General features: G+C 39.7%; 3 protein-coding genes across 3 annotated transcripts; 2 read left to right on the forward strand and 1 right to left on the reverse strand.

The window, feature by feature from the left end:
• Positions 1 to 7,815: 7,815 nt before the first annotated feature.
• LOC135118245 (uncharacterized) lies at positions 7,816 to 8,981 on the reverse strand. The gene is made up of 2 exons (XM_064039573.1): positions 8,965 to 8,981; positions 7,816 to 8,931 (listed from the first exon to the last, which is right to left on the reverse strand). The coding sequence occupies exons 1-2, from the start codon at positions 8,979 to 8,981 to the stop codon at positions 7,953 to 7,955; spliced, it is 996 nt and encodes a 331-aa protein (XP_063895643.1). The 3' UTR covers positions 7,816 to 7,952.
• LOC135118246 (uncharacterized) lies at positions 8,919 to 10,379 on the forward strand. Its single transcript, XM_064039574.1, is given in 2 exon segments — positions 8,919 to 9,873; positions 9,875 to 10,379. Coding segments are annotated over 2 exon segments (912 nt in total). The 5' UTR covers positions 8,919 to 9,466.
• Positions 10,380 to 10,552: 173 nt separating this feature from the next.
• LOC135118180 (uncharacterized) lies at positions 10,553 to 12,043 on the forward strand. Its single transcript, XM_064039443.1, has one exon. The coding sequence runs from the start codon at positions 10,668 to 10,670 to the stop codon at positions 11,904 to 11,906; it is 1,239 nt and encodes a 412-aa protein (XP_063895513.1). The 5' UTR covers positions 10,553 to 10,667; the 3' UTR covers positions 11,907 to 12,043.
• Positions 12,044 to 13,360: the final 1,317 nt, after the last annotated feature.

A 13,360-nucleotide genomic window follows, 5' to 3' on the forward strand; every position in this document is an offset into this window, starting at 1 on the left:
TGAAACAGCGCAAGTAAATGTAACTGTGCGCGGGGTGACACTTAATGTTGTTTTTCTTATGTTACCTAATGCTACAGATAGCTTATTAGGAATGAATTTCATACGGGATGCTGGCATGGTATTAGACTTCTGTCGTGATGAGTGGTATTTGCGTGATAATAGGGCCCCTCAGCCCATTATTTATGAACCAAGCGCGTTATCCCTGTCATGTTCGTCTGTGGGTCTTCGCGAGGACGAGGGCTCACATCTTGAAGCGACTGAACGTCCGCGATTGTCCGACCTTCTGAATGTCAATGCAGACATTTCCGCTCCAGGGGGAGGACCGACTGATTTTGCAGTCCATCGCATCGACACAGGAGATGCCACACCCATAGCTAGCCCACCGTATCATGTATCTCCTTTGAAGAAGGATCGACGCTGGCACTGGGGGGAGTCCGAATCCGAACAGTGCGCGTTCGAGGGACTGAAGGTGCGCCTTTCCACCAGTCCCATACTCCGCCAGCGTAACTTCGAGGAACCATTCGTGTTAAGGACAGACGCTAGTTCGCGTTACTCAGTTGGTGACCTCGTCCTCGTGGAGAGCCATCGATTGAGTCAGGCCGCCAAGGGTTTCACAAGTAAGTTTGCACCCAGGCGTGAAGGTCCTTACAAGATAAAAAGTGTTGTTTCGCCGACGATTTTTGAGATCGTTGACAAAAATGATTTACCGCGGGGTAAATACCATGCCAGCCTCCTGACCCCTTACGTCGGCAGCGGTGAGGCTGTCGTTGACTCTCGTAGGAGGGGTAGGCCCCCTAGGGTCAAGGTTTCCAAGTCGGTTTCAGAGCCTTCCACCGACTTGGAGGGGGAGGATATAGCGCGTCAAAATTCGAAACATAGGTTTCGCCCCGCGCTCCAAGCGAACCGCCGACGCCCGGCGCGCCAGAGACGCGCACGATCCGCTTCAAACCGGCGCGCGGCGGGTGCTGCGCCCCCGCCGCCCGCCAGTCCAAAAGTCTAGTTAGTCCGCGACGCGCTCCGTCAGCAACAACACGCGCGCGCGCTGCCGCGCGCCGACCCTATAAGTCGTGTTTAGCTAGTGTTTTCCATGTTTAAGTTTTGTCTTGTCCTCCCATTGTTGTTTACACTTATATATTTTACTCATTATACGTCCTTTTTACACATTTCCAACGTTTTATTCATTAGTTCGCGTACCCCGAGCTATAATGCTAATATAAAAATGACGATTTAAGTTATAGCGCTCTATAAAACTTCCATACTGCATCAGACTAACACATTGTTTTTCTTACAAAGGGACAAAGAACTTTGTCGAGTCAAAGGCGCGCAAACAGCCGTGTAATGACAGCCACGTTAGGCCGGGTATACATGGAGCAGCTTCATATAATACCGCTATTATTATAGTTCGCGATATCATCGTGATGGTTCATTAGTTGTTTTGTTTATTTAGAGAGAAAATATTTAGGTTAACAGTGGTCTCACACTGGTGGATTTTCCGAGTGGATCGCCAACAGTAAACAATTGATAACTAACAATTTAAACTATGACACGTGTAAACCCAACTAAAATCTTCCGAAATTGTTCGTATTAGTTACCACACCATAGAAATAAAAGGCTGAAGAACATAGAAGGGGTAATCAAGAACTATGAAAAAAAAAACAATCATTTAAATATTAAAGAAACTCTTTTGAAAAGACAAAATCACTAGAAAATTGCTTTTTTTGCTTATAAAATTGCTGATTATTTTTTCTTCCATCGACGCAACGCCGTAACAAATATTTTTTCATCCAGCGGTGGGTTCTCCGCTTTATGAGAAAAGATGTTCCTAATTAGGGTTGTCATAAAAAGCTTTGGAGTCAACTTAGGGCGCTATAAAAATCTGATAATTACTTACAGCCTTAGATTTTTCTGTATTTAGTAGATAGGCTTGCTTTCTAGAGAACTTTTGGCCCGCGATATACCTAGTATGTACCTGGTCTTCTTTTCTTTACATGTACAGATTTTTTTGATTCCCAAACGAGAAAAAACAGGTTGATTTCAAAATTAAGCTAAGTTTAGAACAAAAATATCAAAATAGATTTTCAGCCGTTTAAAAAATAAAGCTATAAAAGTTTCTCAATTTTAGAGCACGCTACCAAAAAATCTGACAGTATTGAATAAAAAAGGCGTCAAAATAAACTGGAAGCCGTCAACGGTCTGACCTGCCAGACCATTAAAACGCTCTTCTTTCATTCTACTACGTTAAGTAATACACTTTTACAGTCTTATCAAGGAATATTGGGTTGCCTGGGTAACTGGGTTGAGGGGGTTAGACAGGGCAGTCGCTCCTTGTAAAGCACTGGTACTCAGCTACATCCGGTTAGACTGCAAGCCGACCCCAAGATAGTTGGGAAAAGGGCTCGGAGAATGGAAGTGATACACTTTTAGTTTTGGACACATCACAATGCAGGATAGTTGCGTACATTATATGTAGGTATGTATGTACGTATATACCGTCCGGTTGTAATCTAAAAATGTAAACAAACCCGCGTTTCTATCATCAGTAGATTCGAATAAATTATAGTAGAGTGTAAGGTCATTTAAATAATCTAAAATAAGGCCATAATTAACATTGTGATCCACATTCAAAGAGAAGGTAGTAATTTCAAACTTTAAAATAGCATCATAACATTGACTCAAATATATCATTATTGTAAGCAATAAAATAGTAGCCTTATACTGTTTTATTGTAACCAATGAACAGTAGTCTCTCTTCAATCTACTGTGAGTAACGTTTACGAAAGGTTTTCGAATTTGGAAGTTTAAAAAAGTGAACAATGTTTGTGGGCCACACAGTATTAGATTTAAAATATTTTGCCTACTTGTATGTTTTCTTCGGTTTGAATCAAAAATCGTTACATTCAATCGGTCCTCGTATATCCACATTATACACGATCATTTTAACTACGTTCATAATGTATTGTGTAATTTTCCGTTTCGCAAAAATATCAGTGCTCAGCAGATATTTAACGGGTATCGAATATTTTGTAAACGTTTTGGTGTCTTTGTTAACGGGAGATGAATACATAACTAAATATTGGATCAACGCATATACAATAGATAGTTCATCCGTAGCGAAAAAACAACTCAAAAAATTGAAAGTCTTTGCAATAGTCGGTCTTATTTATATAGTAATTTATAGAGTCTACTCATGCTATGTGTTCTGCCAAACTACGCCACCCACATGTGAATCTTTTGAGTTACTAATCATTATATTTATTCATATCGCTAATGATTTGAGAAGAATATCAATTCTACTTAACATCGTGTTACTTTATTTTCGATCAAAAGTGATGAGGATGGCATTAAATTCTCTCGATATCAAAGATACAAACAGAAATAGTTTTGCTGTGAATAGGCTCATTCAAATGTATGAGACCCTGGTCGACTCTTTAAAATATATCGGATTTCCATTCAAAGTTACGGTACGTATGATTATTTATTTTATTTACAGATAAATAAATTTTTAATTTTAATTAAACGCAGAAAATAATAATTAATGAATTTGTTTATTTTCAGGTCGCAAATTGTCTGTTTTGTGCGGCATTTAAAACGATTTTCTCAATTGTTACTCAGTTATTGCTTTGTAAACAATATGTAAGTCCCGATTTGGCGATATTCCTTGACAATTAACCATTTTACTCCTTTGATGTCCTTTTTTTGTCGTGGAAAGTCGTCAAATGACCCCTCAGCGTGAGGGAGTGTCAGAATCTTACTGACTAAAACCCACCGTGTTCCTTTTTGAGCCCTTTACGTACCAGGGTCGCGGGAACTTTTTTGAACAATATCGTAGCTCCTTTGGGGATACCAAAGGATCTTCTTAGGGCAATAACTAAAAATGTCAGGTTTCATAAGATTTGGTTGATAAAATGTTATTTTTTTTTCTAGGACGATTTTAAAATAGATATTCCATGGTTGTTTATATCAGGACATCCGTTGTTTTTTTTCTTGACCTTGGCATTGGTCATGGATCTAACCGCTGATAATTTTACTAATATGCAAATCAATTGTGCTGAGAAAATTATGCTGTGCACTAGTAAGTATTTAATGAGTTATATAGATTTTGGAGAAGGAAACATTTTGAGTCTAGAGTGGGTCTCCAATATTAGCTTAAAATGTTTGTTAGTAAAATCAAATATTAAATATCACTACCTTAAATTGAACAAAACAATGAGTACCGAATTCATTTTATGCTACTATTTTAAGGAAACTATTTTTTGTAAAAAGTTTTTAAAAGTTATCTGTAACTTATTGCCAATAAGTATATCAATCGTTATTGGGACCTTTTTTTTATAACGACGCCAAAAATCATCAAATGACCCCTCCCGCTGTGCGTTAACAGCGGTGAGGGAGTGTCAGACTCTTACTGACTAAAAACCGTTGTGTTCCGTCATAGGCCTTTTATGTACCAGGGCCGCGGTAACTCTTTCGAACAATCCCGCAGCCCCGGCAGACCTTGGCAATGTTGGGCCCCACTGGAGTTGCTGACATCTCTTTGAGGAGCGCGTGGAACAACGCGCGATGATTAAAACCTAACCTAACACGAATTAATTTCCTACCACAGATGAACGTGATCGCTTCGGATTGGAGAGACTCCTACTCCTATTCAAGCATCGTCCACTTCGTCACACCATGATGAGAATAAGCCCGATCAGTGTTCGTACGTTACTGAGTTGCCTGTCTTTTGTCATCGTCAATATAATCGCTGTATTGCAGATTAAGAACTTTTATGCTTAGATAATAAAGATATTATATGTATTTTATTGAATTTGGCACTATTTTTTGTAATATGAGTCAGTTTTGTGTGAATAAAGTACCTATATTTGGAAGTTGTTACATTCTTTGAAATAATGTGTAAGTAAGGCTCTTCGATTCACTTGGCCCTACAAAGGCACAAAAAAATGCAGCTTCGACTCAATTTTTGACGGCGTTTCTTGTCAACGTTTAAATTATTGAACTTCTACTGAACTTCACAATCTCAACTATTCCAAGGCATACTTTTAGCATCAAAAAACTTAGACTTCAAATTAAACTAGGAACCAAACTAGATTTTTGATCAAAAAGTTACGCCCACAAAACAATTTTAAACAAAAACAAAGCTACGGAAAAGTTTTCCGTTTTAGAGCACGCCAGCAACCATTTTTGACAGCATCGAATAAAAAGGCGTCAAAAAGACCAGACACAGTCAGTCGCGGCCTGACCTGACAGACTATTAGGTGCTGTGCATACATGGACACTAAAAGTTGGCGACATATCACAATTTCTAACCGAACTTAGCAAAAAGCAAAAGGACCAAGATCAGGTGACACTGTTGATTGTAGACTTGTAAATCTATATAATAAAACTGAAAACTACTAAACCGATTTGAAAAGTTATTTCATTGTTGGAAAGCTACACTCTACCCGAGTAATATAGGATACATTTTGTCCCGGTACGGATAGTAGTTCCCACGGGTCGAGGGAAGCCGTAGGAAAAGGGCTAGTCAATTATATGTATCTGCTATCATGCGTGTCTAAAATACGCATAGAAATAAAAATGACAAAAAGTCATAAGAGATGAATGAGGTGTTGTAACTTCTAGGTCACCACGATATTTTTGAATTTATACAATATTCACACGCCTGAGTTTGTGCTAAGCCTTAGGCAACAAGAGCAGTAGAATGACAAGAGCTGCCAGATGTTTTAAAATTTCGAGAGCTTAGCAATATGTATTTTGAAGTGCAAATATGTGAGCTACCGGTGTTATTGTTTACTTTCAGTACTTTTGTCAACACTTATATTAAAAGATACAAGTACATACAAGTATGTTATGTAATGATAGTTATAAATAGCGTGAGATCCTGGCAAGATAACAGCCACACGGGTCGAGTGATCAAAGGCTTCCAGCTATCGCGGGCGGTCCGCAATGGATGACCACTGACCACAGAGTTCGTCCGTGATTCGAGTGTCATTGAAAAATGTCCCGACAATCACTTGTGTAGCTTGTACATCTTTGGTAGGCGTTAGACTTTCTGACTTCAGGCAACCCAGAAGGCAGAAAAAAATACTTAATATAAGTAGTATCGTGTTGCACAGGTGACTGTCTCTAGGAATAGTTAGGCGACTGAGTATTGAGACTACTTCATGTAGTACTTAATTGCACCTGGTTAAACTCTAAGCCAGTCCCAAACTTGGAAAAAGTTAGGCAGATAACAATCAATAGTAGGTACAACCTTTACATTATTCTGACTTCAGTAAACCTGGTTCACAATGGCACAGAAGCCTACATTTCACTGCACGGCATCTGGCACAGATAGCAGCCACCCAGTGTAACCTCTTGCCAAGACGACATGCCAAAAACATGGGACACGGCCGCTGGGGTGTCAAAAACTATTAGTGCTATGAATAAATTTGAAGGTACCGTTTATATGGAGTTGGCAAGCCCGCCAAGTATAAGTGGTGACGATTTGGGAGTACTGAAATGGTCTGTTTAGAATAAATTATTTCTAAAAAGTCAGAGTATATTGTAGGAAACTAAGAAAAAAGGGGCAAAAGGTATTTCTGCCATATATTGGGCCTAAGACCAGGATATAAAATATTTTAAATGTCCTATATCCTTTATTTATTTTGCTACGTAGTATTTCCTACATTTTTAAAAATTGATCCCACAAAATATTTAAAAATTATTATTACATATCAACGATGATAAATAGTGTCTGAAATGTCATTTGAAGTTTTAAAATCTAGACAGAAATCTACCTAATATGGAAATAAATAAATGACAAGCTGCAGGATATATTGAAACCCTTAAAATACAACCCTAATATACTCCCTTATAAAGCAACCTAAGGGAAGAAATAATGACGAGGGACCGGTCAATCACAGTTCATTGGGACCCCAAAACAATAGCCTCGATTGACACTTGGCTCCTAAACGTATTATGATTGTTAGAGACCGTTGAACCAATAGTAATCTTATTGACGTGAATATTTAATCAACATATCATGTACCCAGTATCGTGTGAAGGGACCGGTCAAAGATTTGATGGGGACAAGGGTTTTTGAAGTGAGAACAATCAAAATTCCTGTGTGGTCCATTTCAAGTGTGTTGTGACGTTCAAAGGTGGTATGTGATAGGTTATTTCTCATTTGTTTGTATGTAGGAATATTTTGAAACAGTCACGTGAGTCGAAACGGCGAAAATACACTCGTTCTCGAACTTTTGTTATGGTTAAGCATGTTAAGCCGCTTGGCTACTCTATCTGTGAGATATCTATGTCTTGAGACGGGGTTACCGGTTTGATCTGGGCATTTGACGTAGAATATTCAGTTCCTAACATATTTGGAAAAAGAAAAAGAACTATTGGCACTACATGTCAGCGGTTCAAAAGATCCAAATATTTAATTCAGAATAGATTGAGCATAAACTCACCATCCTATTATAATCTACTACCACTTATCTCAACATACTGAACAGGGAACATCTTATGCGGGTGCTACACAAATACATACATAGAACCAAGTTTACCCGTCTAAGGCCTCTGCCTCGAATTTTGCGGGCAGCGGGGCGGCAGCGGCGGCGGTGCGGGAGCGGGGCGGGCAGCGCATACCTGTTCTCCAAACTAGCGGGCAGATCGCGCGGCACTATAGCAGTGTAGTGTTGTGTTCTGTTGTGTTTGCTGTTCCTTATGGGTGCCCTCTCAAAGATTGCCGAAATAATTAGCTCTTGCACGTCAGAAGACATTTTGATACGTCTTGATTTCTGACACTTACGCGAATATTAGACATTTAAATAAAACTACTTTTACGGATTTTATCGCGGTTATATTATATTATTTAATCCCGACGTTTCGGATCCTTTACAGCATCCATGGTCACGGGCAGACTAAGGTGTTGGTCGTCTTGATATATTAGTTACAAACAGCTACCCTACATTTTGTTAATTATTATTGACAATCCGATTCACGCAAAACGAGCTAACTGTATCCTTAGGTCGAGCAGTTGTAGGCTTGGATTTTGATTTAATAGTTTCTATGATGGGATTCCAAGCAGGTGGTATGACCCAGCCATCTTCTCTATTGAAATTTGGATGTTTTTTAATTTCAATAGCCTCGCGAATCATCCTAGGTAGGAATCGGTTTTCTTTTGCAAGGACTTGTGGTTTATCAAATCTGATGTAATGCTGGGCCTTGTCTAGTGTGTGTTCACAAACTGCTGACTGTCTGGAACGGCGGTGTTTGACATCGGCGATGTGTTCTTTTACGCGGGTCCCTATGCTTCTTTTAGTTTGGCCTATGTAAGAGAGACCACAATCACATTCAAGCTTGTATACACCCGCATCTTGTAGAGGTATGTGACACTTGACAGGTGGTAAGAATTGACTAATCTTCTTCAGCGGCTTGAAGTAGGTTTTGATTGAAGCTCGCTTCAAGATGTAGCCAATCTTGTCTGTGACTCCTCTTATGTATGGAAGAACAGCAGGTAGACGCTCAACTGTGGCTGGTTTCACGCGGGTTCTGCGACGAGGGCGTGGTACTCGGAGCTTGTTGTCGTGCAGTACTTGCTTAACATGTTGAAGCTCAGCACCCAGGTGTTGTTCATCGCAGATCCCACGTGCTCTCTGAAACAATGATTTACCAACGGTAGATAACTGTGTTGGGTGGTGGTGGGACTCACCATGAAGGTATTTGTCTGTATGGGTTTTCTTCCGATACACAGTGTGACTCAAGGTGTTATTAGGGTTACGGATAACCAAAACATCTAAGAAAGCTAAGGAGTTGTTTGCCTCTGACTCCATAGTGAATTGAATTTTGGGGTTTATGGAGTTAAGATGATTTAAAAATGCTGTGACTTTGTCAGATGGTAGTATTGTGAAAGTATCATCTACGTACCGCTTGTAGAGTTTGGGTGTATACAAGCTTGAATGTGATTGTGGTCTCTCTTACATAGGCCAAACTAAAAGAAGCATAGGGACCCGCGTAAAAGAACACATCGCCGATGTCAAACACCGCCGTTCCAGACAGTCAGCAGTTTGTGAACACACACTAGACAAGGCCCAGCATTACATCAGATTTGATAAACCACAAGTCCTTGCAAAAGAAAACCGATTCCTACCTAGGATGATTCGCGAGGCTATTGAAATTAAAAAACATCCAAATTTCAATGGAGAAGATGGCTGGGTCATACCACCTGCTTGGAATCCCATCATAGAAACTATTAAATCAAAATCCAAGCCTACAACTGCTCGACCTAAGGATACAGTTAGCTCGTTTTGCGTGAATCGGATTGTCAATAATAATTAACAAAATGTAGGGTAGCTGTTTGTAACTAATATATCAAGACGACCAACACCTTAGTCTGCCCGTGACCATGGATGCTGTAAAGGATCCGAAACGTCGGGATTAAATAATATAATATAACCGCGATAAAATCCGTAAAAGTAGTTTTATTTAAATGTCTAATATTCGCGTAAGTGTCAGAAATCAATATGTTAACCAGTACGGACTGCCAATTGCAAATAAAATACGCCGGTTGGAAGATCTCAAGACGAAGCGCGCAAGATTCATAACATCCTTGAATTTCTTGAAGAGATGCAGAGACAACAGCATCATTCCTACGTGTGCCATAATTTCACCAAGGAAGGACATACGAGGAAGCGCTAAGATCTTAAACCAGGCAAGTAAAAAGTTACTACAGCAGTTAATACAAAATACACGATCCGATTTGCACCGCGTTAATCAAGACATTGAGGCGTCATCCCATGAATTAAAGATAGATTTAACTACATTTGATTTTAATAATTGCATGAAAATACTAGATGAGCGCGAAAAATCTAAATATAATGAATGCAAAACAGACAAATAATCAAATTTGAAAACTAACGTCTAAATCAAATGTCCAAAATAACACACGAAAAGAAAACGGAACGCGCCCGTTACCTGCGAGCCAATCACGCGCAGTTGTCAATCTATCAAAAAATGTCTTGGATGAAAATACGGTTCAAGTGTTATCGAAAGGCCTAAATTTTGCTGTAACACCTCGAAAAATACCGGTAGAAAGCATTATATGCAACGTGGAAGACTGCCTGTTTAAAAATAAAATCAATAAACATGATTCGGAGGCGATACGTCAGGACATTTCGTCTGTATTACGTCGCAACATACTGCCCAAACCGAATCTAAATAAAAATCAATATCTAGCGTTAAAAAACCTTCGCGACAGGCCTGAATTAACAATTCTACGTGCAGATAAAGGTAATGCTACGGTGGTGATGGATACGTCAGATTACAATGATAAAATACAAGACCTTTTATCGGATGTAAGTACATATAAACAAGTGAAGACCGACCCCACAACAAAACATTGAAATCAACTAGTGATTTGATAAAAAGTACTCGAAACATTGAATCTAGACGTAAAATACCTAGTTCCTAGCTGCGCAAAACCACCAAAGCTGTATGGGCTACCGAAGATACACAAACCTAATGCTCCACTACGACCAATAGTCAGCCAAATCGACTCACCAACCTACAGATTGGCTCAACATCTGACTAAAGTACTTTCACCATTGAGAGGAAACACAGCAGCATATGTAAAGGACTCGTACCATTTTGTCAGTGAAATAAAACACCTACAACTAGCTGACAATGAAACTATGGTCAGTTTTGATGTTCAGTCATTGTTTACATGCTTACCCGTTGAAGACTGCATCAAGATTGTGTCTAAGAAACTAGCAGAGAATAACATGCCTACTGAATATGCTGAACTGTTAAAACATTGCCTAACATCTGGCTATTTACTGTGGAATAATCACTTCTACACGCAAGTGGATGGTGTAGCAATGGGCTCCCCAGTATCTCCCATTGTTGCTGATATCTTCATGGAGGATTTTGAGGAGCGAGCCTTGCAATCTGCACCCGTAACACCCAAATTCTACAAGCGGTACGTAGATGATACTTTCACAATACTACCATCTGACAAAGTCACAGCATTTTTAAATCATCTTAACTCCATAAACCCCAAAATTCAATTCACTATGGAGTCAGAGGCAAACAACTCCTTAGCTTTCTTAGATGTTTTGGTTATCCGTAACCCTAATAACACCTTGAGTCACACTGTGTATCGGAAGAAAACCCATACAGACAAATACCTTCATGGTGAGTCCCACCACCACCCAACACAGTTATCTACCGTTGGTAAATCATTGTTTCAGAGAGCACGTGGGATCTGCGATGAACAACACCTGGGTGCTGAGCTTCAACATGTTAAGCAAGTACTGCACGACAACAAGCTCCGAGTACCACGCCCTCGTCGCAGAACCCGCGTGAAACCAGCCACAGTTGAGCGTCTACCTGCTGTTCTTCCATACATAAGAGGAGTCACAGACAAGATTGGCTACATCTTGAAGCGAGCTTCAATCAAAACCTACTTCAAGCCGCTGAAGAAGATTAGTCAATTCTTACCACCTGTCAAGTGTCACATACCTCTACAAGATGCGGGTGTATACAAGCTTGAATGTGATTGTGGTCTCTCTTACATAGGCCAAACTAAAAGAAGCATAGGGACCCGCGTAAAAGAACACATCGCCGATGTCAAACACCGCCGTTCCAGACAGTCAGCAGTTTGTGAACACACACTAGACAAGGCCCAGCATTACATCAGATTTGATAAACCACAAGTCCTTGCAAAAGAAAACCGATTCCTACCTAGGATGATTCGCGAGGCTATTGAAATTAAAAAACATCCAAATTTCAATAGAGAAGATGGCTGGGTCATACCACCTGCTTGGAATCCCATCATAGAAACTATTAAATCAAAATCCAAGCCTACAACTGCTCGACCTAAGGATACAGTTAGCTCGTTTTGCGTGAATCGGATTGTCAATAATAATTAACAAAATGTAGGGTAGCTGTTTGTAACTAATATATCAAGACGACCAACACCTTAGTCTGCCCGTGACCATGGATGCTGTAAAGGATCCGAAACGTCGGGATTAAATAATATAATATAACCGCGATAAAATCCGTAAAAGTAGTTTTATTTAAATTTTGATACGTCACAAAAAAAATGTACAACACTGTACCTACAATGCAGACGCGCAACGCGGGCGGTCACCGCTTGACTGGAGCGCACCGCTCGTTGCCCGCCGCCGCGCCGCTCCCGCGCCGCTGTATTCGAGGGCCGGTCCATTTAATTATACGCGTAACATCCTGCCGCTCCCGCGCCGCCGCCGCTGCCGCCCCGCTGCCCGCAAAATTCGAGGCAGAGGCCTAACTGTTCAAGACTATATACTAAACTATCGAAGTTGCAATCACGACCAACTTCGTAAAAATCATGGAGAACAATATGACTACCGAAGATGTCATAACGCAATATCTCCTAAGAAAGTAGAGCTCCCCAATGCAGGTGTTTGAGGGGCAAGGATCGTTACTACTCCATACTCGCCTTCTTTAGAACCCTTTATTTTTCAAAATAAAATCAAGACCATTCTTTGACAGATTGGTCGTGTTTCGACAAGAAATCCGAACGTCATGCCTACGGTACGTTACTGTGACCTATATGAAGGCGCCTGACCTACCTTCGTTATGGCATCTCCGCTATCTTTCCTTCTTCCGTGGGCAAGATAGTCTATTGAACGTACTCGTTCTATTTATTACATTGTGATTGCATTGCTATCGACTGCGATGCACTGAGTTCGATTAACAATATGTGTTTTTAGTTTGTTCTTAAAATGGAATTTAAGGCCAAAAGTGGATTACCCAGTAATCTTTCTGTAATTATTTTTGGGATAATTGTTAGGTAGGTATTGTAATTTTTTTCTGTTTCTTTTTTAAAATAATTTGGAATTTTATACGTCTAAGTTTGTTACGAAAACTATAGTATTTAGTTACCAACTCAAGTTCGTAATAAAACCGACATTGATATCCAACACAACATGACTTAAGATTTCATAGAACATCAATTTTACATCGAAATTTAAAACTTGATCAATTTTATTTAGTTGTTACCGCAACGGCGAAATGACTATACTGATACTGATGATCATTTGCATAATAATATTGTTAGGATGAATTAATTACTTACTAATAAATATTTGTCAAAACAGTCAAATAGAAACTGCAATTGCATTGGAAAGCTATTTACATAAATCTGATTTCGATTGGTGTCATGAAGGGTTCCTTCGAATCAAAAGTGATGATAATATCTTGAAGAGATTTCATTTCAAATTCATCAGTCATAAAAAAACCGGCCAAGTGCGAGTCGGAATCGCACAGATTGGGTAGGGTTCCGTACCATTATTTAGAAAATGAGCAAAAAAATTACGGATTTTGTACTCAACTCTCTAAC

Source organism: Helicoverpa armigera, chromosome 19, assembly GCF_030705265.1.
Source record: "Helicoverpa armigera isolate CAAS_96S chromosome 19, ASM3070526v1, whole genome shotgun sequence".
NCBI classification, from domain to species: domain Eukaryota; kingdom Metazoa; phylum Arthropoda; class Insecta; order Lepidoptera; family Noctuidae; genus Helicoverpa; species Helicoverpa armigera.